Below are 26,253 nucleotides of genomic sequence, written 5' to 3'. Positions count from 1 at the left end.
GAGGCCATGAGTTGCTTAGGACTTGTGTTTTTTGTACGTAATGATGCTTTAAGTGGAAATGGCAATTCTGTATGGTCCAAGCTGCACAAATCTTTAGCAAAATAAAACCATGATTTTGTCAATAATGAACCTTGACAATAATGGCTTCCAGGGGTTTGGCCCAATGGCTTAAGCCTCCTTAAATCCAGCAAGAGTTTTCTTACTAAATTTGTAGTTGTGAGAACATAGTCTATATTATCACATCGTGTTGGTAATGTTTAATGAATGTTGCTATGCACAGATCTTACAGTATGACCAGTAACTTTGTGCATCTTTAGGTATTTTTCAAAGAAAATATATTTATACAGAATTGCACTACCACTTTAATACTGTCATGCAAGAAAATAAAATGAGGTTTTGCTATTTTTATTCAGTTTTTGTGTTCATTTTAGAAGCCTTATGGTCTTAAACAGTTATGACTTTGCGATGTTAAAGATACAGTATCCTTTTCCACTCCCCCATTGCATCCCTCCTGCATAGAATTGTGGTTTTACAGTCCAGTTCGTCCCAAGGAAGTATCACCAGTAATATGATTTGATCGTATTTGTATGTGGAGCTTCTCTCAAAGCCTGTCAGCAACCTGGGGAACCTCCCTCCAGTATAATAAACACTAAGGGACTTTCTGTTGAAAACTGTTTTAAATTGATAAAAGTTGCAGTCACAGCAAACCTTTAAGTGCTGGACACACATTACATAAAATACAAAGAGCTACTGTTGCTTAAGTCCCCGTCTTTTATAATAAGGTTATGTAGCCTAACAAGCTGTGCTGCTACCTTTCATTTTATTGGCAAGTAAATTGATTGAATATGAACCCGAAACATAGATCTCTGTTTCCATCTTATTTAACTTTTGTAGTGTATTTAGTTTCATATGGTAGTAAGAGCTGGAAAAGTCTCCAAGCATTAGTTTTAATTTAGCTGACATTGAAAATTTAAACATTATAAAAATGACCAGTAAATTTATACGACAGCGTATTTATTGGTTGCAGATGCTCAGATATTTTAAAATGGGTGTAGTTTTAATTACTCTCAAATTAGTGTCCAGATGCAACCCTTTACGTTTGTTTTGTGGAGATGCAGCATTGAAAATGTACACATGTATTTAAATGAAAGGATACTGTCTCTTTAAGAAAAACATTTATGCTCTGTGGATGGAAACATGGAATATAAATTGTGAAACATGATAAATTTTACAACTATGTACCCTATGAAACATGACAAAATGTAGCTCCTAAGTTGACTGAATAAGAATAGCATCACGTCATTATATTGAATCACTCTCATATATCAGAATGTGTTTGCTCAATCTCATAATGAAAGACTGATGTAAGGTATTTCCATTTTTAAATGTGTACCAGAATTTTTTTTTTTTATTTCAGAAAAGCTCTGAATATTGAATGTGTGTAAGTCTACAGGAATGTAACAAGTTGATAAAAGCCCCAGCCAAGTCCATCCTCCTTACAGGAAAAAAAATAAAAATAAAAAGATGGAATTTCTTTTTTTTTGGATATTTGTTTTGCAGCTTTCTACGTCTTAAGGCAGAGAATAGCCAGCCTAAGGTGCCAGCCCAAAGGTTAGCTGAACATATTTCTTGAAATAATTTTGGCAAGGTTATGACTTGGAGTTATGGTCTCTAAGTCATAAGTTTATGAAAATTATAATACATGACAAGAAGATGTAGATTTTCTTTTTTTTTCCCTCTCTCTCTCTCTCTCTCTCTCTCTCTCTCTCTCTCTCTCTTTTAAAGCATGGATTTGGGGAAGATGAGGGTGGAAGGAAATGGAAAGGTGTTTTTTTGTTGTTGTTTTTATTTATCCCAGTCACCTATCTAATGAGAATCTTATTTTCTAACCTATTGCACGCTTCCCTTTTTCTCTTTCTCTTTTTTTCTTTATTTTATTCTCAAACTCCAAGCAGTGTTTTTTCTCTCCTGAAAGTTGTTTATACTCCCAGCATCACCTTTACAAGCTGCCAGATTTCCGAGGCCTGATTCTGCTTTCCCAGCATTGAATTGTGCAGTGGGAGGTTAGTTTGGGATGGCTTACTGCCACTTACTGCCCCCTGTTGTCTGCTTTGCACCTCCGCTACAGGCTGGCAGTCCCACAACAGGGAAATGTCACGGCCTCTGGTCTACAGCAGTGTACAGCCTGGCATATTAGAGCAAAATGAAATCAGTTTAGATTAATCCTCAGGGCTGTAGCTTTTGCTGCTTAAGAATTGATATGTCTTGTTTACTTATCCCTGTGGTGGGAGCACTGGTCTTTAGAAGGGGAGCAAAGCAATCGGCTGTTCATCTGGGCATAAAAGTCACCTGTGTTACCGTGATACAGAGGTTACTCCACTGAAGCCACTGGGCGTTATATTGCTATAACCAAAATAGCACTAGGGCACCATTTCTATTCTGCCACTGCACATAGTGACACCCGTGGTAGCCTGCTTCTACCAGCTAGAGTTCAGTACACACAGAGAAAGATTCAGGTAACAAACATGCGTTTAGGTGATAAAGTGCAGTTCTTTAAAGAGGTGTCATGAGCCAGTGGAAACGCAAACATGAAAAGCATGACAAAACATGAAATATTTTTTGCTTTTCTAACTTGCATTGTGTTAGATAGATTTTCACTGATGTTTAAAAAGTGTTTAAGTGCATAAGCATTAGATTAACTTTCACTGATTTCATTAAATCCCCTTGATTTCAGTGTTACCCAAACTTAAATTGAGTGTACTTTTAAGCGCTGTTAATAGCAAGGCACTTGTGAAGTAAGGTCTGGATTTGCATATGCAGTTGAGAAACACATTTGGCAGCAAGCAAAGAATTCACTGCGTGAATAGCCAGACCCCTCTGGTTGCAGTTTGTCATGTTAATGTGCCATTACCACAATCATATGTGCAAATTGAATAACTGATTTATGCAGGCAAAGGTAGTAGTTCTGCATGTAAAATTAGGAGCCGCTTACTTAATAGCACTATATGTTTCAGGTAGAAGCTCCTGCGTGCTATTTAACGTGTTATCATGAATGCTACAAATAAATGCAAATCACTTTTTGAAAAGTACTCAGGCGTTATTTACTGCCATTTTATCTGACAATATTGTCAGTCTCTAGTTACTGAAGTTGGTCAAGGACATTTTTTGTCTTTCAAAAACTAGATTAAGGAATGTTTTGCATATGAAATTATCTGAAAGTTAAACCCCAGTTACCCTAATCAAGCTTACAAAACTCTACAGAGATGCATGTTGTGACTGCTAGCACACTTATCTGGGAAGCAAAGTTTTTTTCAGAAGTAATTCTGTAACATGAGTTATCGTAATCAGACGTCTGTAGCCTCTACTGATAGCTGTGTGGTACGTTAAGCTTTATGCATTCTTCTGCATTTGCGTGTGGTAGAGCAAAAAAGAAATGTGTAACTTTGAAAGAGCTCCAGTGATTTATTGTGCGAGTTAGCTCATACCTTGGAGGAATCTCTAGATCAAAACAACTGTGAATGAGGTAGGTTTATTTTACTGAGTGTTTATGACATTGCTACCTATACCTGTGGGAGAAGCAGGTGGAGATACAAAGGCTAAATAGAAGTAGGCAGACACAAGCTGAAATTGGCTTTGAGGCAGATAAGTAGAGAACTTCAGGTCTGCTAACGGCACAGGAAAAAGGGAGACAGTTTCACATGAAGGAGGAAGCACAGAAGAAAGCTCGTTTCACCAGCATGCAAGTCTAGTTTTTAAGTTGGCACTATGATCTTAAGACTGGAAGCCTGTTCTACGTTCGTCAGCATAAGAGAATCCAGTAGAGTTTTGTGAAGGTCAATAGTGTGTAATAATCTCTGGGCTGATACATTAATTACTTTCTGTGTTTGGGCAAACTGAATTTAAGGAACTGGGATTTAGGGTCAGAATAAATTAGGGTCTATATGTTACTTGGGAAGAGAGGACAGAAGCAAGACAGATGATCAATACAGTTTCAGATGTAGGTATTCTTAAGCAGTCTTAGACTTCAGAGCTGAAAATAGCTTCAAGGACAGATTGAACATCTGGCATTTTGAGGCAGATTTGAGTGGAGGGATGCAGAAAGCAACTAAAGACTCTGTCAATGAAACCCTCTTGTGGGCATCACTCAAGAAACAAGGTATGTGAAATCAGACATAACTATTATGGAACAAATTTAGAGGCAAAGCAGAGAAAAAAACTAGTATTTGGGAATGTCTCAGAGAATTATACTTAATGCTGTTTTGATGGAAGACATAGCTGGAAGTGTTGGAAAACCAGATGGAGTTATATGAGTAAAGATAACTCCACTAAGGAAGCTCAGGAATTTTCACTGTTGACCACAAATGAATAGGAGTTTGGTAGGAACCAGGCAGTACAACTGTCTGGTTAGGACTCCACCAAGCAGTGCTTGGTAACGGAGTAGTAAATCGTTAACATCACAGTTGTAGATGGGAGGGAATAGAGGTGACAGGAGACACCACTGCCCTCAAAAGGTGGCTGGTTTAGTGCAAAGCTGACAAAACCCGAGGGGAACTTCCAGAGAGTGTCTGAGGGAACTGTCTGCAGGGAGAATATACAGATGGAACAAACTAACTAACAAACAAAAACCACCCAACAAGCACACAACAACAACAACAAAGAAACCCTGAACCTTGCTGTTCCATAGCGAATTAATTGAAAGTATTTTTCACTCAGTGTACTTGCACAGCAATTAAAAAATAATAATTCAGAGTGGTGTAGTCATGCTTAGACACCACCAGCTGTTAGTAGTGGCTGGGGAGATGGGTGGCTTCTAGCTTTTACACAAGCGTAACACATGCTGTGACAGCATGTGCACTTCACCAGGAATTCTTTTTCTCCCACACTTGAAAAAAAACTCTGACCCTACACCCAAACCATTCACTCATGTTTCAGCTCTCTCCGTTATTTTTACAGGAAGTTTAATTTGTCCTGAAGTTTATGTGAAACTTAAAATGCACAGTATTTATCTTATTTTGGAGGAAAAAATAGTTCTTGCCAACCTTCAAAATAGGTACTTGGTTAGATTTATGGCCAAATAAAAGTCTTTAGGATACGTTCATCCTTGGCTTCCATTGAAGTCAGTGGGAACTGAGGCAGAGCAAATCTTCATATCTGGCTCAAAAAATGATTTAAAGTGTTCAGACTGAAATGAACGGTCATGAGAGAAGTGTTTATTTTTTGATATCTCCTGAATGAACCAGGCAACAAGGTGAAATGCAAAGTTTAGTTGTAGTTTATTTTCTGGCCCAGATAAATAAACAACAGTTGACTAATTATGAAGATAGCTGTGCTTAGGATTTCTTTCCATCTCAATCCACGTTACTGTCCTATAGGAGTGCCCATTTAAATGCTTTCAGAGAGGATTTCTTGGAGAAATGTTCCAACTTTCTTGATGCTGATTCAACAATAAATTAGCAATCTTGTTTTCAGTGGCAGGCTTGTCTATACAACAAGCATACCTATGTCCTCTTAGCTTTTGTTTAAAACATTTGCTATTGTAAAGACCAGCTTGCTTCTCTTTGGTAACCTCTCCAGACCCTTGTCTTCTGGACATTATTGTTGTAAGCCTGTAAGAGTGTAACTTTGTCAGCCTGGTGTAGCTCTTCAATGTTACATTTCCTCCTTGGCCAGTAAGGAAATGAGGCCAAGTAGCAGTCTGAAGTCCATGGACATGGCTTATTTCAGTCTTTTTAAAACAGTCATTATAAGTTTGAGTTGATCTGAGGGAAATAATGTTCCGTTTGTTTTACTTTGGTTGATTGGGGGGGTCTCTGCATCTTTTACATGTCAAGATGCAGAGAATATTAGTTTGGGAGATGCTAGCTTTCACTCTTTATGAGTCTAATTGTATTAAAAAATTGATGCGCTCGGTCTATTCATGTGTGAGCAGAGCACCTGGAATTATGCAAGAAAATAAATAGATTGGAAAATTAAAAACAAACAAAAAACAAGGTACATCAACATATGTCATGTATGTCTAGAGATTACCTGAGAACTGAAATCATTGCCTGCTATTAAATGAAATGCTGAAAGTCAGGCTCAGGTCTATTTTTATACCTGGATTTCGTTATTGACTGTGTGCAAGCAGAACCCTACTATGGGGCTAAGTTGGTTGAGGTATATCAAACTAATGATTTCTTGAGGATGCCACAGATCCCATTTTTTGATTTAGTAACATAACCTGTGTCTTCTAGCTGTACATAGTTGTTCTATATCATTTGCTTTAGACATTTAATTAATGCTAATAGTTAATTATTCATAATTATAATTATTTATTGATGCTGCTACGTAATTTTTGGTCTAGTACAAGGATAGCAGACCTGAGTTAGATGAAAGATTTCCATTTCTAAATTGTATAAGGCTTTTTGTCTCTAAGTGTAAGATCTTTTTTCTCAATCTGAGCTGCTGCTAATGTATGCTTTATACATTTAAGGGGGGACTAAGACTTTTTAACGTCAGCTAAACTAAAGTTGCCACAGGTTCATTTAGGGAACTGGAACACTTCATACCAAACTGACCTCATGGTGCTCTGAGTTTTTAAAAGGGTAATTACCACCTAACTGTGTCCACTTCAAAATATTATTTCTAAATGATGGTGGAAATTTCATGGAAAACATATTGGTAGTCATTTTTGTTTTTACACTTGTTTAATCACATCTTTTTGTTTTTTTCCCTGGTGACTTCAAAGTAATGGACTTGGTCTTCATAGTCTTCATTTTGCCATCATTACCTCTAGTTAGATCTAGTTAGACCAGGGCCGATGATGTCAGGAAATGAGAGTCACTGGGTCTAAATGAGTTCTTAATGCAGTGCACATATATATATATTTTTTTCCTGTTTGTGACTAATGATTAAAAAAAGCAGTGATTGTTTCCAACTACAATGCTCTAGAAGTTTTTCATGATATATCAGTTGTTCTTCAGTTGTCTGCCCATTACCCGAGGGCACGCTTTTTGAAACAGAACGTTTAGCAGTCTACTAAACTGCTATAGCCACTTTCTCTAATTGGGTGATGTTTCTGTTTCTTTGTTTCTGACCAGTGTTTATAGGAAAAAAGTTTTTGCATTCACTAAAAACATCCCGCTCTGTTGTCTTTTAAGATGTTCCTAAAGACAGATTTACAGAAGAAGCTGCAGCAATGTTAGGAAGATCCACAAAGAGCAGTGCTAAAGATTGAAGACAAAGCCTTGTGTTCTTGGGGATATGACTGTTCATATATGTCTAATATTTCAACAACAACAACAAAAAGCCCTGATAATAGTAGAGGGCAAATGCAGTCCTGAAACTGGAGCAAGCTCGTTCTGTGCTAACAGTTGCTTCTATGGATTCAGTTGTGGGAACTGCTGATTCTGGATGCTTTGCATCTTATGGAAAAGGTTTTAGAACATCAGAGATGTATTTGCATAGTTCTTTCATAACCATAACTAATCTCTTGGTTCTGTTTTAATTTTGTTTAATTCAACCCTGTTGAACAGCCTGGCTATAATGCAAGCTGCATTTGTGAGTGCATTCTGACAGATTTCTATTAAATTAGATCCTTAATACATTCAATTTTATGATATAGGCTGTTGTCAGATTAATGAATATTACAGCTGGGTTTAGTTAGTTACTTTGCAAATTCCAAATTATACTGTTAGCTTAGAAAATGAATGTAAAGCCAGGGTAAATAATAACTCCTAATTACAGAGTACTTGAGTTATGCTACCCTCTGATTTCTTTCTAATTTGTGTCTGTCTTGCTTAAGCAGTAAGCTCACTAGGATTGTACATCTGCATTCTGTCATAGAATGATAAACAGAATTTTAGAGCTTATTAAATATTTCAGTTTTCCACTAGGTTGAAACAATAAGTTTAGTAAAAAAGACTTGGAAATGTTGTCTAAAATTTTCAGCTATGAAATGGTTTCCAGAGTTATGCAAGATTCCTAGCACTCTGTAAATATTCTTGTTAGCATCTAAGAAATAATCCTAGCTCAGTAGAAATAAATTTGTGGATGAATTCTTATGTTTCTTCAAAAGCAGTGCTTATGTTATTTTACAAGTTTAAGCACTTTATTTGTGTTATGTTGAGGGAGGTACCAAAGATGCTTTCCTAACTATTGCTTCATGGAATTCTGTATTTGTGCTCCATCTGGGGAATTAGAAATTACCTGGCAAACTTGACTTTGGAAGCAAATAGAACATAAATTCACATTCTGTGAGTGTATTTGTACGGCAGGATTGGTAATAAATGCATGAAATGTTCTGAGTGGAAGTGACTTGGATGCATGCAGTGATAAAGCAGCACATTATAGTGTTGCTTTTGCTTTTACCCAGTCCATTTTTTTCTCCAAAAGAAGAAAAATGAAAGTAATTCCCATGCCAGAATCCAAATCCCTGAGAGGGACAGATTGAGGCAAAACATGTATTAATAAGTGGACAAAGGATGTTGCTTAGAAGTCTCAGAAGAAACCTGTGAATAGTATGACCTGTACTGCTGCTACTGGTGACTGAACTATGGCTCAGTTTGCATGTCAGCTATGACATTGATGCACACATTCCTGTATAGCCAGGGCATATTCCAGGTTTACCAAATGTAGCGACATGAATCACAGCACACAAACATGCAGCACAAGTGAAGGCACGCTGTCTGCTAGCTGATGAGGTACTAAAAGAGTTTAATATCCCGGAAAGAGCACAACCTCCTGCTGTACAAAAATAGAATACTAATGAGGATCTCGTTCTTCCCACGTGTATTGGGGTGGCAATTATTTTTGAAAGTGCATCTGTTGTTTGAACAGTGGTATTTGAGACACATAACGATGCTTAAGGGAGGAACATAAATGGTACAATTTTTGTTAGGTCGTTGCAATTTGTTTTATAGTAATGCACTGTCAGTCAGGAATGGAATGGAAGAGTAATGAGTGTTCTTCTGTTTGCAGCTATATGCCAGCCAGGGTGCAAACATGGTGAATGCGTTGGGCCAAACAAGTGCAAGTGCCACCCAGGATACACTGGAAAAACCTGCAATCAAGGTAAGGAAGTGAAGTCCAAGAAAGAGAATGTCTTTGACTCCCACCCCCACGAATGCTGTGTGTGTCGCCTGCAGGCAGAGGGTAACAAACTCATACACCAGCCCTGTTACTGCTGTAGTTTTCTGGTACGGGGCTTATGTTTGTGGAGCAAATGGCATCTGCAGTGGGATGATCCAAGGAAAGTAATTGCATTTGTTCAGGTGAAATGAATGTGATTAACATCAAGTATGTATCTACCTGTATCTACTTGATTAACATCAAGTATGTATCTACCTGCTGAACCCGAATCAGGTAATTTGGTAATCTTGTGTTCAGAACTGTTATTTCAGAACAGTTATTTCATGAGGTCACAATGCTCAGGTTTGGACAGTGAAATAATATTTCCTCAATTAAAAACAATTTCCTGGATTCATTCTCATTTTTGTGTTTCTAATCCTGAACTAGGTAGCTAGCAATAAACTGTGTTGCGTAAATAAAAGTTGGAAAGATGAAGTGTTATCTAATTGAATTATCACCTTAGTTTAATTTTTTTGGTCAAAAATTGATTGTTAAAACATGTAGCAGTATAAGGATCATATATCATAAAGCAAAATTGTAATACAGAATTAGATTTTGATGCCTAAGACTTGTTCACATAAACAGTTATCTCATCAAGACACTTCTTTTTTTCGTTTGTCCCAGCCTACAGAAAATGTTCATATGTTTACTGACAGTACTGAGGAAGTATGGTAGAAAAATCTTACCTGAAGAACTAAAATGTTTTGTTTGTTTAAAAAAGTACCCTGGTGTTGCTAACCTTCTTTTGGTGTGTTGATTTTATATTGAATTGTTTTCTTTAAAAATAGATATATGTTTGTTTTCAGATTTACTAATTCTTCAAAAAAAGGATTATTTGAAGATTCCTTTATTTTGTCATCTATCAAGTTATCTTACCTCCTTTTCCCTTTACTCTGGACTGATTTTAAAGGATAGGATTATATGATTTTATTCTATGCCTGTTTTGGTCAGTCTGGAACTTTTTCAGAAAACAGTGCTGTTGTTACATGTATGTGTAACCATTTTGATATGTATTGATTGCTTTAACAGTATCAGAAGAATGCTGTGCAAATTGGTGAACTATGTAGGCTTGAGCTATTCACTTTCCATTTGTGTTGGTTTTACTCGGGTGGGCGGCCAAGCTCCACCACAACCACTCTCTTACTCTCCCTCCTCAAAGAGGAACAGGGAGAAAATACGATGAAGGGGGCTCAAGGGTTGAGATAAGGACGAGATCGCGCAGTAATTATCGTGATGAGCAAAACAGACTCAGCATAGGGAGATAGTAAGATTTATTGCCTATTAATAACAAGCTAGGGAAGTGAGAAACAAAAGAAACCAAAAGCACCTTCCCCCCCCATCCACCATCTTCCACCTCCTCCCCCCAAGCAGTACAGGGGAACGGGGGAATGAGGGTTATGGCTTCTTTTCTGCCGCTCCTTCTCAGTCACTCTTGTCCCCTGTGCTGTGGGGACCCTCCCACGGGATGCAGTCCTTGCTGAACTGATCCGGCGTGGGCTTCCCACAGGCAGCAGCTCTTCAAGAACTGCTCCAGATATGGGTCCGTACCACGGGGTCCATCCCTCGGGAGCAAACTGCTCCAACCTGGGTCCCCCATGGGCAGCAGCTCCTGCCAGGTCACCTGCTCCTGCGTGGTCTCCTCTCCATGACCTACAGGTCTGGCCCGGAATCTGCTCCGGCAGGGGTCTTCCACAGGCCGCAGTCTCTGTCGGTGCAGGTCCACCTGCTCCACTGTGGTCTCCTCCACGGGCTGCAGCATGGAACCCTGCTCCACCGTGGTACTCCATGGGCTGCAGGGGGACATCCTGCTTCACCATGGCCCTCACCACAGGCTACAGGGGACTTCTGCTCCGGCACCTGGAGCACCTCTCCCCCTCCTTCTTCACTGACCTTGGCGCCTGCAAGGCTGTTCCTCACTCCTCTCACTCTCCCAGCTGCTGTGTGGTGCAGCATTTTTTTTTCCCTGTCTTAAATCTGCTCTCACAGGGCTGCAAAACAACATCACTTATTGGCTCAGCTCTGGTCAGCAGTGGGGCCCTTACCAAACATGGGGCAGCTTCGAGATCCTTCTCACAGAAGCCACCCCTATGCCCCCCTGCTACCAAAACCTTGCCATGTACAACCTACTACACCATTAAATGTCAAAGACAGAAAAATGTGATAAATGATTAAAGTAAGTCTTTTAGCCAGTATTGATCAAATATTCTTGCATGCTATTGGTGACAAAGTTGCCATGACATATGTCCACGAGATTTCTGAGATGCCTGCTGATGGTGTTGTCCCAAAGGTACATCAGTTCAGGTGACTACAGCCTACATCTGTTCTCCATTGTATGGCTGTTCTTGGGGCCAGGGTATCCATTCTTGTCATGTGCTAATTCCACACTAAGATGAGACCAAATGTGCACAGTTGATGCAGAGTCTGCTTTTGCTGGGAGAAAATCTGAACGTGTGCCTGGGAGGGGGGCCGAGCATGGCACAGCCACCCTCCAGTCTGGATGTCTGGGTGGATTAGAAGTGTGGGCATCTCCTGAAGCCCACTTATATACAGGGTAAGCGTGACCTGTGTTATACCTTCATATAGCAGCTCTCCTGTTCAGTCTAGGGGATATCTTTCTCATTTCTGTTCTAGAATAATAATTAGCAATAACAGAAAGTAATGGTGTTGGCAGAAGAAATGTTGGAGTTCTGAAGAGATGGAAGTCTTTCTAGGATATGTGAATGGCATTGGGCTTTAAATCAGATTCTTGGTGAAAGACATTCTTTGAGAATGCGTGCTGAGGAACAGGCACGGGCCTCAAAGATAAAGCCATATTCCATGGATCAACCCAAAAGAACTACGCAGCCTCACAGCAGGACTGTTGAACTTGGACTGTGTGATGGTGCCAGAAGGCTTGTCCCTTTCCAGTGGCAATCTAGACCTCGCTTTAGGTCACTCAGGAATTAGGATCATCTTTCTTACTACATTGCTATTGTCAGCAATTTATTGCAGTGACTTTGTACAATAGATAACCATGCTCTCACCCCAGTGCTTTCAAATATAAGTGACTTCAGTGTTTCCCTTCTAGCTTTTTAATCCCAGGTTAACAGCTCTAACCAATTAAGAAAAAAGCTGAGCATTCTGAAAGAAAATACGCTCTGCCAGCTCTCTAGTTTATAGTAATAACAGGGGGACTAGTACTTCTTCCAAAATGTGTTCACCAGAAAATTAATACCAACTCCTCAATAAGATCTATATTCACAGACAAACATGAACAGTTGTAATTTTTACCAGTGTTTGGAAGCATGTGTAGGTTACTTCCTCTGGCAGGGAAAGGCTATCTTTATATAAAAAATATAAAGCATTTTTTTCTGCAACTTACTATCTTCTTCTTGTGTTTGTTCCAGGAACACAGTGCAAAAGTTTACTTCTTTGTATTTTTTGTAAAGCAATTCTTATCATTGCCTTCTTTTTTTTTTTCTTTTTCTTTTTTTTTCTTGTTTTTTCCTTACTAATAAAGTAATGCATATGACAAATATTTGGTCACTTCATTTTTATTATGCCTTCTTCCCACCCTGTGAAGATGAGCAACCATATACAAGTCCACCTGCTCAGAGCAGTGAAGCGCGTCTATTCGGCCCCCTGGATCAGCATGCAAGAAATACACCTTCACGGGGTGAGATGGTCCTGTATCTCAGGCAGCATGCTCCTTCTCCCTGCACGGCTTGAAACAATAAAAGAATTTCTTGCAAAGGGGTTGGAGGCTGATAGACCGATGGCTGTGATGCGAAAGCTGAACCTGCCGTGTCATTAGCATGCAGAGCAAATAACTGATTGTATTTCCTTGATACTGCGTGCCTGTACTCTGAAAAGGCTTCACTCTCCACTCTACCCACTGTTGTATCCTGCTTTTGTTTCTTTCCCCTGCTCTTCTTTCAGGACCTGCACTTTTAAATTTATTTCTAAGTTCCTTCATAAACTGAGAACAATGGAAAATGTTTATCAGGTCAGATAAAGACAAAACTGTGATTTATATAAGGCTAGAAGTTGAAGAAAATGGGAATCATTAACTTCTGCATTTGGCAGCTGTTGATTAATCAGACTAAGAGATAAGAGGAAAACTCTTCAGTGTGATACAAATCTGTCATAAAGGCATTTAATGTGGTAGTGTGTTGATACTTGCTGGGAATGAAAGCTGACCTACTTTTTTGTAGTATGGGCGACAGATTATTTTTTGACTTTGTTTCTAGCCAGTGGCTTTCTTCTGTCTCAGCCTGAGTAAGCTTGGTATTGAATACTTGACTTCTGTGTTTACTGATTCAAGCTAGCTAACGGAGAAAAATGCAGAGAGAAAGTTTGAGTGTTAGAGTCTACTGTGGAAACTAATTAAAGATAATAGCAGAGCATGCTGTGTCTTCCTAGGAAGATGTGCTTATGCACTCCAGTGTTGGGTGTGCACCAAAGCTGGTCATTATCCAAGATGACGTGCGACACTGTAGTCAGAGAAGTCCCATCTGGATTTCCCAGCACAGATATGTCGTCATTTCCTCGCATTCACATTTTTCTTTCTTTTCTTTAAAAATGAAATACTTGTGCTCAGCTCCCCATGCTTCTGTTATGGATCTGCTTTCCATAGTGCCAACAGGGTGGTGAATTCCTGCAAAGGAACTAAAGGAATTTGTTAAATGCTTTAATAGTGTTGGTCTTTATGTTTTTAATTCCAGTGTGAAAATTGATCTATACATTTGAGTTTATACATTTTAGTTTCCAAATTGTTTTTCTTTAGAGGAAACTTCTAATGTTTTCTCTTTTCCTCTTTTGATGCATAGCCATTTATGCTGAGATATCTTTCTATATATGTTGTTTGAAGTATGCAATCGATATCTTTGGGTAAGTAACCTGACCTTTTCAAAACAGCATATGTTCAAGAGGTATGCTGCTATACCTGGCTTTTTGACTGCTAACATTAGCCTGAACTCTTGAAAAAAACAGACCTTCCTTAAGGAACAAGAAACACATCTGAAGCAGATGGAGTATATTAATAGCAGGAATGTTTCGGTGCTCCCCCATCCACGTGCAGTATATCCGGACTGTTCTATGGGAAGCACGCTGTCACGGATAATGAGAGCACGGGGGTAGATGGAAGGAGCTGTCAGCATGTTCACACGGGCCTTTATAGAGAACCAGGAAGACCTACCAGTAATTATATAGTGTGTCTGCTGGAAACTGAGTGGTGCTCACTGTGTGCTTTCAGAGTACGTGCCTGTCTTTGCTGCTGGAAAGGAGAAAAAGACAAGTTGCACTTCGGGGAAAATAAAGTGGGCTGAGCAGTGTGCTCTAACACAGCCAGTTTGGAGGCGGGCTTTGCTTTTCAGCAGCCAGGGCGCTGCCAGTATGTGCTTTCCTGAACAGCAGCATTTCTTCTGACTCCATAAGGTTAAAAACGTCATCCTCTCAAGAGCTAATGTCAAAGGCAGAAGTGAAAACCCATGACACATGAGTTTTAGATTTAGTGTGGAACTGTGCTAACAGCTTATTTCTGATGCCTTGTGACCTTTAGCCTTCTGTGATGGCAGCCAAGGTTAAAAAATCTGACTGTTTAAAGGTGCAGGTGCTTTATTCACAGCCATGTATTTTAAGTTCTGAATCAAAGGAGTAAAAAGCTGATCAGACAGCATTTATTTACAGGCAGAAATAGAATGAAGTAAACAAATAATTTAGTCAGAATTTCACAAACAAAATGCATGCGATCTGATATCCTAATACAGCTGATGCATCAACCTTTTCAGATCAGGTTATTCTCAGAGTATGTTACTAAGAGTCATCTATTTGTCAACACCTAAGCTTTCATTTCTGTACTAAGAATATTTTGTACCAAGTTACATAGTATTCAGGGTACTGTGGGACTCCAGTTATTTAAGGGTTATAATGTAATCTGTACTTTATGGAAGATGGCAGATTTTAAACTGAGAACAACCATTAATACTTATGTCTTGCAACTTTGAATCTGTGGTAATAGCCCTGTAACTGAGAGACAGTTCTTAAGGGTAGCATCTTTGGGAGCTTCTCAACTTAGAGCTGAAGTGCAGTGGGATGTAAGCACTTGCAGATCATACAGGTACTAATAAAATCCTGCCCTGCAGCTTCATTTCAGCATTACTTTCTTCATCCTGTCCCAACTTCTAGTGAAGTATTTCATACTTATCTCTGTTATGTATTTATTTTGTCAAGTAATGGGTTTTATACAAAGCAGGAAAAATCTTAGACTTAAGAAATTCTCTTTTTCTCAATTCAAAATTATTCTTGCGCTTGAACCTCAATCAATGGTGTAGGCTCAGTGCAGATACTTCCATGAATTGTAAGTCCTCCCCCTCCAGCATCGTCATCATCTGCTCTCCAGTTTGGCCTGTGCGCATACTGTTCTGGTAGTCAGAACTCTTAGCTGAAGGTCCCGATTTCATAGTAGAAAATGTCTGTCTCTTCTACAGCTGTTTCTCTCCAACACTGCAGGGGCATTTTATGATTCTGGTATTGGTGCCTGCTGGGAGAAGTATGTTCTTCGAACATCTCCAGAAATGTTTTTAACCTCCTGAAGAGTGAGAGAGTTTGAAGGGGATGCTGTTTCTGCAACGTCTGCTCTGCAGAAAGACTGCAGAGAAGGTCATCACTCCTCATTTCCAGGGCACAGGTCTAGCCCTCATTTTGGCAGCTTTTCCTCTCTGAAGTCCTGCCTACATTCACCTGGTCTTCCTTGCAACTATAGGAGTGAACATTTTCCTTCAGGCTTCCTAGGAAAATCTTTACCAGAACTCTTGCAGGAAGAAGGGAAAAATTGTATCCCTTACCATTACCCTGTCCCAGCAGAAGGGCGCAGGAGGTATTCTTATCCCTTAGCCTGCCGCCCTTCCCAAGGCCTTGGAAAATGAAATCAATTAGGAGAAGGGTTGTGGGGAGAGGCATATATGATGATGCTTGCTCTTCCTTGGCTCCATGAAGATGAAACCAAAGTAACTCTGAAGATGATATATTTTGATTTTCTAACACTTTTGGAGCTCTCGGGAACAACCGTGACATAACAGAGTGCTCATTTACATGTACTAGCAAAATCCCCGAGGATGGTTTTGGGTCACATTGACGACACTTTATGAGAATGTGTTTCATAGTGGAGGTGGCTCCTTGAAAGGTTCCTGGAAATACCTCCCTCTTTGTTACTGTAACAACACTCCAGGCAGCGTTATGCGATACTGGAGATGAGGGCCAGTAATTCAGTTAAGTACTTGCTGGCTGGATTTGTGAATACATTTATTATGTTCACCTATATTTTCATCTTTACTTGTCAATATACAAATAACTAAATTCTGTGGAGAATTATTCTGTTGTACCCAATAAAATTAACATATTATTGGAAGAGAATTCAGAAGGGTTTCCTGACTCAGTCTTGTTAGAAGCCCTGTCAACTGATATGAAAATCATGGGCTGAATATTTACAAGTTAAGTCATGAATTCTGTATTAAATCGTAAATCTGAAATATTAGCCCTTAGGCATAGTCCTTGACAAATATCATTGGTGTCAGGTAGTTTTTTCAGTATTTCGTAGATGGTAAGGAAAACATTTTCTCCATGGGATTGTTTTAAGTAGCTTCAAATCGGTTTTCCTGCCTTCCTCTGCAACTAATTTTGAAGCATGATAGCAAATCACTGAATCACTATCAGACTCGCTGATAGCGATTGCAGCAGTGAAATTTGCTTTCTCCTCCTCTGGAGTTCTGGCTGGTCCGGGTCATCAGATCGACATGGATAGTAGTGAGATCTGGGCAGCCTGAGCTTGTACACTTGCTAATGAAACTTCTGTCAGTGCTTAATTTAATGCTAGTACGGTGATTTTTTAAATCATTTTTTTCTGAAAGGGTATCTGTGAAACAGAAAAACATACTCCACTTGGCAGCAGGACTGAACAGTGCTTTGTGCAGTTTGTTCAGAACACTTGCTATCAGCTGGACTGCACCTAAAAAGCTAATTGCTGCATTTTTCCTTCTTTCTCCGGGAATTTGATCTTGTATTTCTTTTCACAAATCCTTGCTATGTTTTTGTTTCTTGTCCCCTTCCCTTGTACTCTTTGTTGCAGATCTAAACGAGTGTGGACTGAAGCCCCGGCCATGCAAACACCGGTGCATGAATACCTACGGCAGCTACAAGTGCTACTGCCTGAATGGCTACATGCTGATGCCAGACGGAACATGCTCCAGTACGGCAAGGCTTGTTGCTTTCTTCTTGCAGTCTCCTCAAGATCCCTGCTTGGGCTTCCCTGGGAAACCTTTATGAAATTAAGATGAGTCCTACAGTAACAGATTAATCTTGCTGGAAATCAGGCAATTGCATAAAATGAGCTGCTTTTTTTTTTTTTTTTTCCTAATGAAATTAGGCTGAACAAAACAAGAGCAAATAGTTTGATTTTATTAGTTTTATTACACGTTTTCCCAGAAGCATTCTTCAATGATGTAAATCACTGATAATTGTCCTTCAGAGACAAGTGCTTGCTGTTTTCATTGCAGCAAGACACCTGTAGTTCTGTTGTATTATATCCTTATAAATGTAAAATCATTAAAGCTGCAGATGTTGGTTGTCTGACTGGTATAAAATTGTACTGTCATCTCTCTGGAGATGAGGTTCCTACTTCAGCACATGAAAGTAGATATTTTGAGTGCCTGGACAAAGGGAAGGGGAGAGATGACCTTTAATTAAAGGTACTTCTATTTTGAAATGTTGATACTGTACGCAGTGGAATTTATTTTCTTCATGAGCGCTACTTTCCATGACACAACTTACTACAATTGTGGTGTTTTTATTTTTGTCTTTCTTTTTTTACAGTTGCTCTTTTAAGGCATGAGTGAATACCTGTCAAATTCTACAGGTGTTTCTCCATTTCTATTCTATCTATACTGTGTCTTACTTCTCCAAAGATTTCAGTGACTTTCTGGTTCTGGTCAGATCCCTTATCTAACACAATTCAATTATTTTTCCCTAGATGCCCTTTCTTGCTCGATGGCAAACTGTCAGTATGGCTGTGATGTGCTGAAAGGAGAAGTGCGCTGCCGCTGTCCTTCTCCAGGACTGCAGCTGGGGCCTGATGGCAGAACCTGCATAGGTAAGTGATCAGATGCACATTTTTTTTTTTTTCCAAGGGAGTTTTCAGCCTTACCCTAAATGCATTTCAAGAGTTTATCAGGTGTATTTTGAAAGCATTATCCATGCAGTTTAAAGACATTGCTAATAAGGATTGGGCTAACCAAGGTAAAGGTCTCTGCACACTCTCAGTATTAATGGAATTTAGGCTCCTGTCTTTCTTGCCGAACTGTGAAAACTCCAAGTTAAACTCAGGAATTCATACAGTATGGAAGTGAAATATACTGTTCTCGCATTCTTGAACATGGAAGAGGTGCTCGTGGTTAATCAGACTGTATTGTGCCACACATTACTATGGTCTGAAGAACAGCGTGACGTGATTTCATTAGTCATTAACTATACATTCTGAGTAGGCATGATGCTCCAGTGATTTTGCTATTTGTATCCTACTCAATACTACTGTTCCATAACCTCTAACAACCATACAGAATTGTACTGAAAGAACGTAAGAGAGTATGGATGCCCTAATCATCCACTTGGGTGTCATGGCTATCCACAGGGGAGGTGTTTCTCAAAGTGACTTACCCATGCTGACCGAGAACTTGGTGGCAGAGCAAGGGACAGAATCTAGATCTTCTGATGTGAGGAGCAGGCTCAGCTCTAAGAGTGTAATTGGCACGTTTATTCATGCAAAAGAATGGGTATAGCAATCAGAAAGAAAGAAAGAAAAAAGACCATTGTCACATGCTAAAGAGATTGTACTGTGATTAGTCTCACTGTAGACGTGGCACATAGAGATCTTTGCAAAAGACTTGTACCATGTCGTAGTAAGCTGAGTGATTTTAAGTAGGAATTCAAGCAAATTGTACCAAATGTAGAAATTTGCTAGAAAAATACTTGAGATTCTCCTAGTGGGTGCATTTCTATGAGAAATTCAAACTTCATACTTACTTTGAAATAAACAAAATACACTTGTAATCCAGAAGTCTAATACTCTGACCAGCAATATGACACTAGTTGTTTAGTGTAGATTTTTTTTTAAAAAAGACATTTTTTTCTATTAAGGTGAAGAAGTGTGTACCCACATTTCAATTTACATGCATCATTCAGATTGATCTTGTATCCCATTTTTAAAATCTACAAAAATTTCAGAGCAGGCTTACACAATGCAGAGAAGGTAGTCATAGCGAGAGACTACCTATGTCCTTCATGGGTCATACATACGATGTGGAGCTCTTTCTTGGTAAGAAATGACTGTGACGTGCATTTGAGTATAATTTCTCTGTCAAGTTCGAGTTGCACTAAACCAGGAAATACCACCAAGAATCAAAATAATTTGGGGCTAGAACTTCATTTGTTCCTCATATGTGCACAACCCTATCACTGCTGGGGAGCACATCAGTTCCAAGGAGTATACAGATACTACCACAGTGTAGAAGCAGTAAGGAAATAGCAGTGTAGATGACAGTAAGAAAATTGAAGTGTCTATCCGCTGCAGCTTGTGAAATCCTAGTTTGAACGGAATTTGAAAGACAGCTGGGAATTTAATGCTTATTTTTAGCACAGGTGGAAATTCCTCTAGGCATTATTCTATTCTTAGTTTAACCCATGCTGATCATTCTCTCCTTAAAATGTTCCTTCCAGACAGTAAAGAGCAACTGAACAATTCACCTTTGAAGGTAAATCACTTAAACTAACAACAAATTGAAAAAGAATTCAGCAAAATGTTCAGTGAAGTTAGGGATTAATTGACTAATTAAGGATTCTTGAATCAATAAATTAGCCATCAAACTATGTTGTCAGCTCTTTTGACTGGGTTTTTCATTTTATGAAATGAACAATACATACATTTCAGCTTTAGAAGGTCTGTAGTTATTTAAGGACTGAAAATAATAACTTTCACTGCAAAATAAAGTCTTTCTTGTTGCTTTGCTTGTGAATAGGATCTTGAAAATATACCGTTATAAACTTAAAAATCAAATTATTTTAAAATGCATTGGGAATATGGCCTTATTCACAGTGGGATGGAAGCAAGTCTGCTTGTAATTCTGCTTTTCTCTTGAACTCTGACTACGACAGTCATGAGGTTCTGTCTGCACTACTTGCCTTTGCAGCAGCTCCCTGCTGCTAGGTCTGGGCACGCACCTCCATTGCAGACCAGGCTGATCAGAATACAAATTACCCCCTTGTGCCCTGGTTTTATAGGAAGCATAGGAGCCATGGAGCGTTGCAGCCGGTAAAGGGAAACAGCCTTTGCACCATTTGGCCCAGGTGTGAATTGGCACAGGTCTGTCAGTTTGAAGGAAGTGACAGTCTGTGCTGTTCGAGAGCTGGAGGAGACTAACCGTAAGCACTTACATGCCATCTTCTAGCTAATGATCAAAAAGTGTTTTTCCCACCAGTAAAGAGCATCCACCCCGCTTCTTACATCAAATGTAAGTAGTAAGCATTTGCAACATTTTCCCATTAATTTTGTGTCAGTTTTCAACAGTGTATCAATGAGCAGTTCAGTCCTATGTCTTTAGGTTGTATCATTGCCTAGAAAATTAAACAATACGACTACAGCGCTCTCAGCACACTTCTTAACTTACGTGAATTTGCAGAAAAATGGGTTTGTACAGAAAGGAAGGCAGGACAAGCTCCGTTAGGTTTTTAAAGAACATAATCCACGCCATCGTGAAATATGCTCAGTGACTAATATTTTTTCCTACTGAATTGTTTTTTGAAGCTGTGGTTTAAAAATAAATAATAATTAAAAAATGCTATAGTAATGCAGAGTCTGAAATATGCAGCATTGAAATAATATTTGAATAAAGGGTAGAAGATTGTGGCTTGTGAATTACAAATGCTACCATGTTCCTTACCACCATTTAAAAATGTTAATAATGTCCTCAGACCCTAGAATGTTAAAAATATATTTAAACCAAGAGGCAGATCTATAGGGAGGTTCAGGCGTGTGCCCTGTGTTGGCTTCATTTTCTTTCCCGTTCAGCCCTTTCCTGAAGCATTGCAGGAGTGCTCCAGTCTGAGAGTAGTGCAGAGCTGTGTCAGAGCAGTCTGGTGGGCCAGGAGGGTGGGAGTTAAAGGGCTGCATCCTTCTGTCCTCACTAATTCCTTATGCATGGTGGGACGGTGCCAACAGTTGCTGTTGGGAGAGCCCATCCAGGCAGTAATTCATGGCTCGAGGTTACTTTTTGGTTGTGAGAAATGGTAATGGTCAGTGGCAATGTTTCTTCTGTGCTGTGTAAGAGATTCAGGCTTCTCTCTGCCTTGCTCAGGCCTCTTTCACAAGCAGCAAGGCATCAATCACTCAGCTTTGTTTTGCACTCTTGACACCTGCTGCTGAAGTGCTCCTTTTTGGAAAAAGAATTGCGTGGAGAGCAAAATCTTGCTTTCCCATAGATGAAGAGCCTGATAGAGCTGCAGAGCAGAGGCTTGAACTGTGCCCCGCAGATAACCAATGAATGTCAGAAGCAGTGTGCGTCAGAGGCAGCTGTGCATGGCAGGTCCCTACCTCAGTGAAGAATTAAGCTTCAAGTACTTAGCAGACTGCAGCTCGGTTTCCAAGGGCTACAGAGTGAGTGGCTGTGCGTGACTTGTGTATCAGCCTGATCTCCTGCTGAGAGCTCTGCAGACAGTGAGAGCAGACCTGGGTGAGTGCTGGCTGCTCCCCGGGCCTCAGCCTGGCGTACTTATCATGAAGAACAGCAGCTTCAGGGAGCTGAGAGGCGTCAGACGTTGGCTGAGCATCACACGGTTTCCCAGTCCTCTGTTCTTGCCTGGATGTTGCTTCATCTCCCTGGCAGGGCAAACGGAGCCACATACCTCAGCACCTCTAAGACCTGAAGGTCACTTTACGTAGCCAATATCCCCGTGACAGAGGGGTCAGCTACGGTGCAGGTACTGCAGGGTAAGGACTTGCAAAGGGGCAGGTACTGGCAAAGCATTCGGCCTGTGGTGACTATGTGTAGGTGACCCAGAAATACTGCATCCCTGGCATCAGCCTGCCCTCTTTGCTTAGAGCAAGTCCTGAACGGATGAAGATTTCTGATAGGCTCAGTGTGCAGGTCATGGATTAGGGATGCCTGAGATTTTTTATAAAAGCAAATTACTTTCTACTGCATGGTAATGTATTATGAGTGGGTACACATGACCTGTGCAACAGGAGCAATGTTTCAGGCATGTTTCAGAACAAAAGAATAACTGGGGTATTTTTTATTATTCCTCACCTGTAAATCAAGATTCTATCTTTTTAACTTTGCAGGGCTTAGTGGGAGAAAAGAAATTTATATAGGTAGCATGAAATAGCTTTTCTTCAGACAAATGTCAGCACAGTTCTAAGGATGAGTGCTATGAAGCCCTGAAGAAGACATTCTGTGGGCAGTTAGAGAAAATCTCCTTTCCAAGGGGAAGGGCACCAGGATGCAAGACTACAGACCAAATGCTGAGACTTTGGTAGTGATGCCCATGGTGCCTCTCTTGTAATTCACAGCATTTGTAAAGGCTTCTGGCATTGGAAGCATAAAAATGCAGGCATGTGACCAAGAGCTGAGCTGTGAGCATGTGACACAGCCAGAAGTGCTCAGGTGTTACTGCTGGCTGACCAGCCTGCAGCCAGAATGACCTTTTCAGAAGTACTTTGGCTATTCTTCTTCATTTTTTTTGTTATGTGAAACCAGTTTAATATAGATAGTATAGATTGTATTTTAACTGTTATGAAAAATAATGCAGTTCCTTTGTTTCCACAGATATTGATGAATGTGCTACCGGAAGAGTCATCTGCCCACGATTTAGGCACTGTGTCAATACTTTTGGAAGCTACATTTGCAAGTGTCATAAAGGCTTTGATCTAATATACATCGGAGGCAAATACCAATGCCATGGTAATAACGTATTTCTTATGTGCATGTAACAGAGACACATATTCTAAACTGAAATTAATGTTTTAAAGAGGAACGTTTGCTTATTATGGCAGAAGTGTTGAAGCAGGTTGTTTTAGGTTGCTCTGCACCTGTATTTTAGGAAAGAATGGGTCATAGAAATAGATTGAATGCAAAAATGAAAGCATGTATTTGGCCCCAATTCTTGTAACTGGTTCTCTTGTGAAATCAGGTGGGAGAGCAGATGTTGTGTTCCACTAATTCCTTTCCAAAACCTTTGTGTCCACAGTCTTCACAGGGCACAGGCAGTTGTAGGTTTGGAGCACTGCGTCAGTTTAGGCTATGTCTGAGCTCTACTCTAGCCCAAGATCCAAGATAAGAAAATGTGGCAAGGGTACACCCCAACTCCTTCCAACCCAGACTGCACAACCTTCCTTCCCTGAAGACAGGGGTGGGGAAAAGGCAGGGGTTGGGAAATAACCTGTCTTTGTCTGGACATGAGACTGGAATGCAGCTGGTGAATGCCCTTCAACAGAGATGTTCCCAGATCCTACTGTCTTAGTTTCCCATGGCCTCAATGGTTACGATCCTTCCACTGGAAAAAAAAGGATCATGTGGAGATATTGAGGTATTGGTTTATGTTTAAACCAATTTTTTGAGAGAAAATCTCTGTGCACAGCACTGGAATTTTGAGATTTTGCTTATACTACGAGCAACGTGGAAATGTCGTATAAGCAGTTTCTACCTAGATCTATAATAAAGAAGAAACGTTTTATGAAAAAAATAAAACATTTTAATACCTAGGTGATTGAGAATGTGTGTATTCCTATACTCACCACATTAATTTGCAGCTGGTTTCCTTTTTCTACTGTCAATTCAGTTTTATTGAATTTTCTGAAATCTGTGCTTTTCCTAATGATCATACTACTGTTCATGTTTTTGCAGGGTTAAGCAGAAAGTCAGATTTCTTTAATGCAAATGATTTATTTTTTGTAACTTTCTGTTGCAGATATAGATGAATGTTCTCTTGGCCAGCATCACTGTGGTAGTTTTTCATGGTGTTACAATACACCAGGATCGTACAGATGCAAATGTAAAGAAGGGTACAGAGACAATGGAACAAACTGCATACGTATGTAACACTGGTTTTAAAAAAGCAATTCTAAAAGCAAATGTGTCCATGAATCCTGTGTTGTAAATTTTGAGATATAACACTATCAGACTCAGTTTCTTTCAACTATTTTTAATACTTTAAGAAAGGCCAGGGAATGTAGTCTGAGTTTTCTGAGTCTTTGCATGCTTTGATAAAAATAGCTCTCTCTCAGACATTTTCATAATTAGAAAGAAATTCACCTCACCCTATTCACAGCTTCATTCTAGAGATTGCTTCAGAATGAGGACAAGTGAGTAAGCAGGGTAGGTCTGGTCAAACAGTGCATATTACTCATACGCTGTTATTATGTTCATTCTTCAACGTGCCCGTTTCAGCAGCTTACCACGTCCACTCCCCGCTGCTCTGCAGATCTGAGCACAGCCAAGAGAGGATTTCTTTAGGAGAGTGCCCTGCAAGAGAATTCCCATTCTCATGTCCCTGTTGGGAGCAGCAGTCATCGCCTTTGGTACTGAACAGGCTGCTGGAGCTCTCCCCAGTCTTCCCTCAGGACTATGCAGCTCTATGATAGATCTGCAGAACCTGTTTGAGAACCCAGTGTTTGTATGTGGATTCTGGTCGCTGGTGACTCACCCATCTCTTTAGAGAGCAGTACCACTGCAAACTGCGATGGTTTTAGCCATCATGGTTTTGTGGTCTTGCTGAGGTGATCTTTCACAACCTGAATGGTTACAATTATATGTGGATGTGCTTAGTCCTAAGGTGCATTTGATATTTTAATACACCATAATGTAAAATCTGCAGGCTATTCAAAACAATAGTAGCAAGCAGGTGGCCAGAGAGAAAACTTCTTTACCTGATACCATCAAACAGTTCATTGTTTAACAAAGACTTGTTCTTCATTTTAACTCTGTTATACCTGAAACACTCGTACACACAATATGTGACTTGAATTCTTACTGGGGCTTTTAAGAACTCCAGTGAGATATAAAGGTTTATTAAGAAAGAGTAAATTATAAATAACAAAACAGATGTTATTGCATTTTGTGTCTATAGCAACTCCCTTTGTGAAACAAAATTAAAATCTGTTGTCCTTTCTTTATGAAATATTAGGGAGGTGGTATTAATAGCAGGCAATGCCACTGTGTTGTAGGTGGTGCTTGGTTCACCTCTTCTTTTTTTGTGGAGGCTGAAAAGAAAAACCATTTACTTACTCTCCTGGTGTTCAGCAAAGAGAAGGATTTAAAGGAAAGCTAGTTGGTTTAGGTTCAATGTCTGTAACATGATTAATGCTTGTTGACAAGGAGAAGTGTTGTGAGGAAGCGGAGAGGCCTGAATGATACTTTCTTAAGCCAAAGGGATGTGCCTGTTCATGACCAAAACGGTGGTAACATTGGAGTGTTACTAAGTTTTGCTCTGCTCCTGAGTAAAAACTTGTGCAGTTTTACAGTGTGTCTTAAGATCTACCCTTCCTGTCCATGCTTTTTTACTTCCAGCTCTTTTGGGTACGTTTTGCTAATTCTGAAAGCGTTGATGCTTGGGAGGAGGTGGGGATGGAAGTCACTGTGTGCCTTTAGTCATTCTAAATCATCTCTAAAATACTGTAATGAGAAGTACAGAAAATTCGGTAGTGTTGATGCTAAAGTATGTGTCTAATTAGTGGAAACATTAAGAAGAAGATAAATTATTTCAGCAAAGATTCTTCATGTCAATGAACTATATTCTTAAGTTTATGGAGTGAGAGACTCAGATGTGCATTTTGGTCCCTTTTTGATTCTCTCTGCAGTTATTCCTAATATGACTGAGCCACCTGGTCCATATCATATATTCAAGGGCAACGGCGTGCTTCCGAAGGGAGGCCCTGGTGTAGCCAATAGGATTCCTGATGTTGGAGGCACAAGCCAACCCCTCAGACCACCATTTGTATCTGTTATCATTACAGAAAGGCCGGTGACCAGACCAACAACTCGACCAACAGCCGGGCCAACAACTCAACCAACAGCCGGGCCAACAACTCGACCCACACCAAGGCCAACAACTCGACCCACACCA

General features: G+C 39.8%; 1 protein-coding gene and 1 long non-coding RNA gene across 4 annotated transcripts in view; one reads left to right on the top strand and one right to left on the bottom strand.

Annotated features, from left to right (window-relative positions):
* NPNT (nephronectin) overlaps positions 1 to 26,253 on the top strand; it is a 51,027-nt gene that overhangs the window by 7,732 nt on the left and 17,042 nt on the right. Inside the window, exons 3-9 of one of the 3 annotated variants that reach the window (XM_035326353.1) lie at positions 1,561 to 1,611; positions 8,959 to 9,051; positions 17,213 to 17,332; positions 18,113 to 18,232; positions 22,959 to 23,093; positions 24,100 to 24,222; positions 26,144 to 26,231. In XM_035326353.1, the coding sequence (XP_035182244.1) occupies positions 1,561 to 1,611; positions 8,959 to 9,051; positions 17,213 to 17,332; positions 18,113 to 18,232; positions 22,959 to 23,093; positions 24,100 to 24,222; positions 26,144 to 26,231 (730 nt within the window). Of the gene's footprint in view, positions 1 to 1,560; positions 1,612 to 8,958; positions 9,052 to 17,212; positions 17,333 to 18,112; positions 18,233 to 22,958; positions 23,094 to 24,099; positions 24,223 to 26,143 lie in introns of all 3 variants that reach the window. The other 2 variants (XM_035326351.1, XM_035326352.1) reach the window with 2 other exon arrangements.
* Positions 12,622 to 14,364, bottom strand: LOC118167113. The gene is made up of 2 exons (XR_004750948.1): positions 14,285 to 14,364; positions 12,622 to 13,744 (listed from the first exon to the last, which is right to left on the bottom strand). It is a non-coding gene; the product is annotated as an uncharacterized LOC118167113 (long non-coding RNA).

This window comes from Oxyura jamaicensis, chromosome 4 (assembly GCF_011077185.1).
Source record: "Oxyura jamaicensis isolate SHBP4307 breed ruddy duck chromosome 4, BPBGC_Ojam_1.0, whole genome shotgun sequence".
Lineage (NCBI taxonomy): Eukaryota > Metazoa > Chordata > Aves > Anseriformes > Anatidae > Oxyura > Oxyura jamaicensis.
Note: the sequence above shows the minus strand (reverse complement) of the source record. Positions and strands in the feature narration are given on the sequence as shown.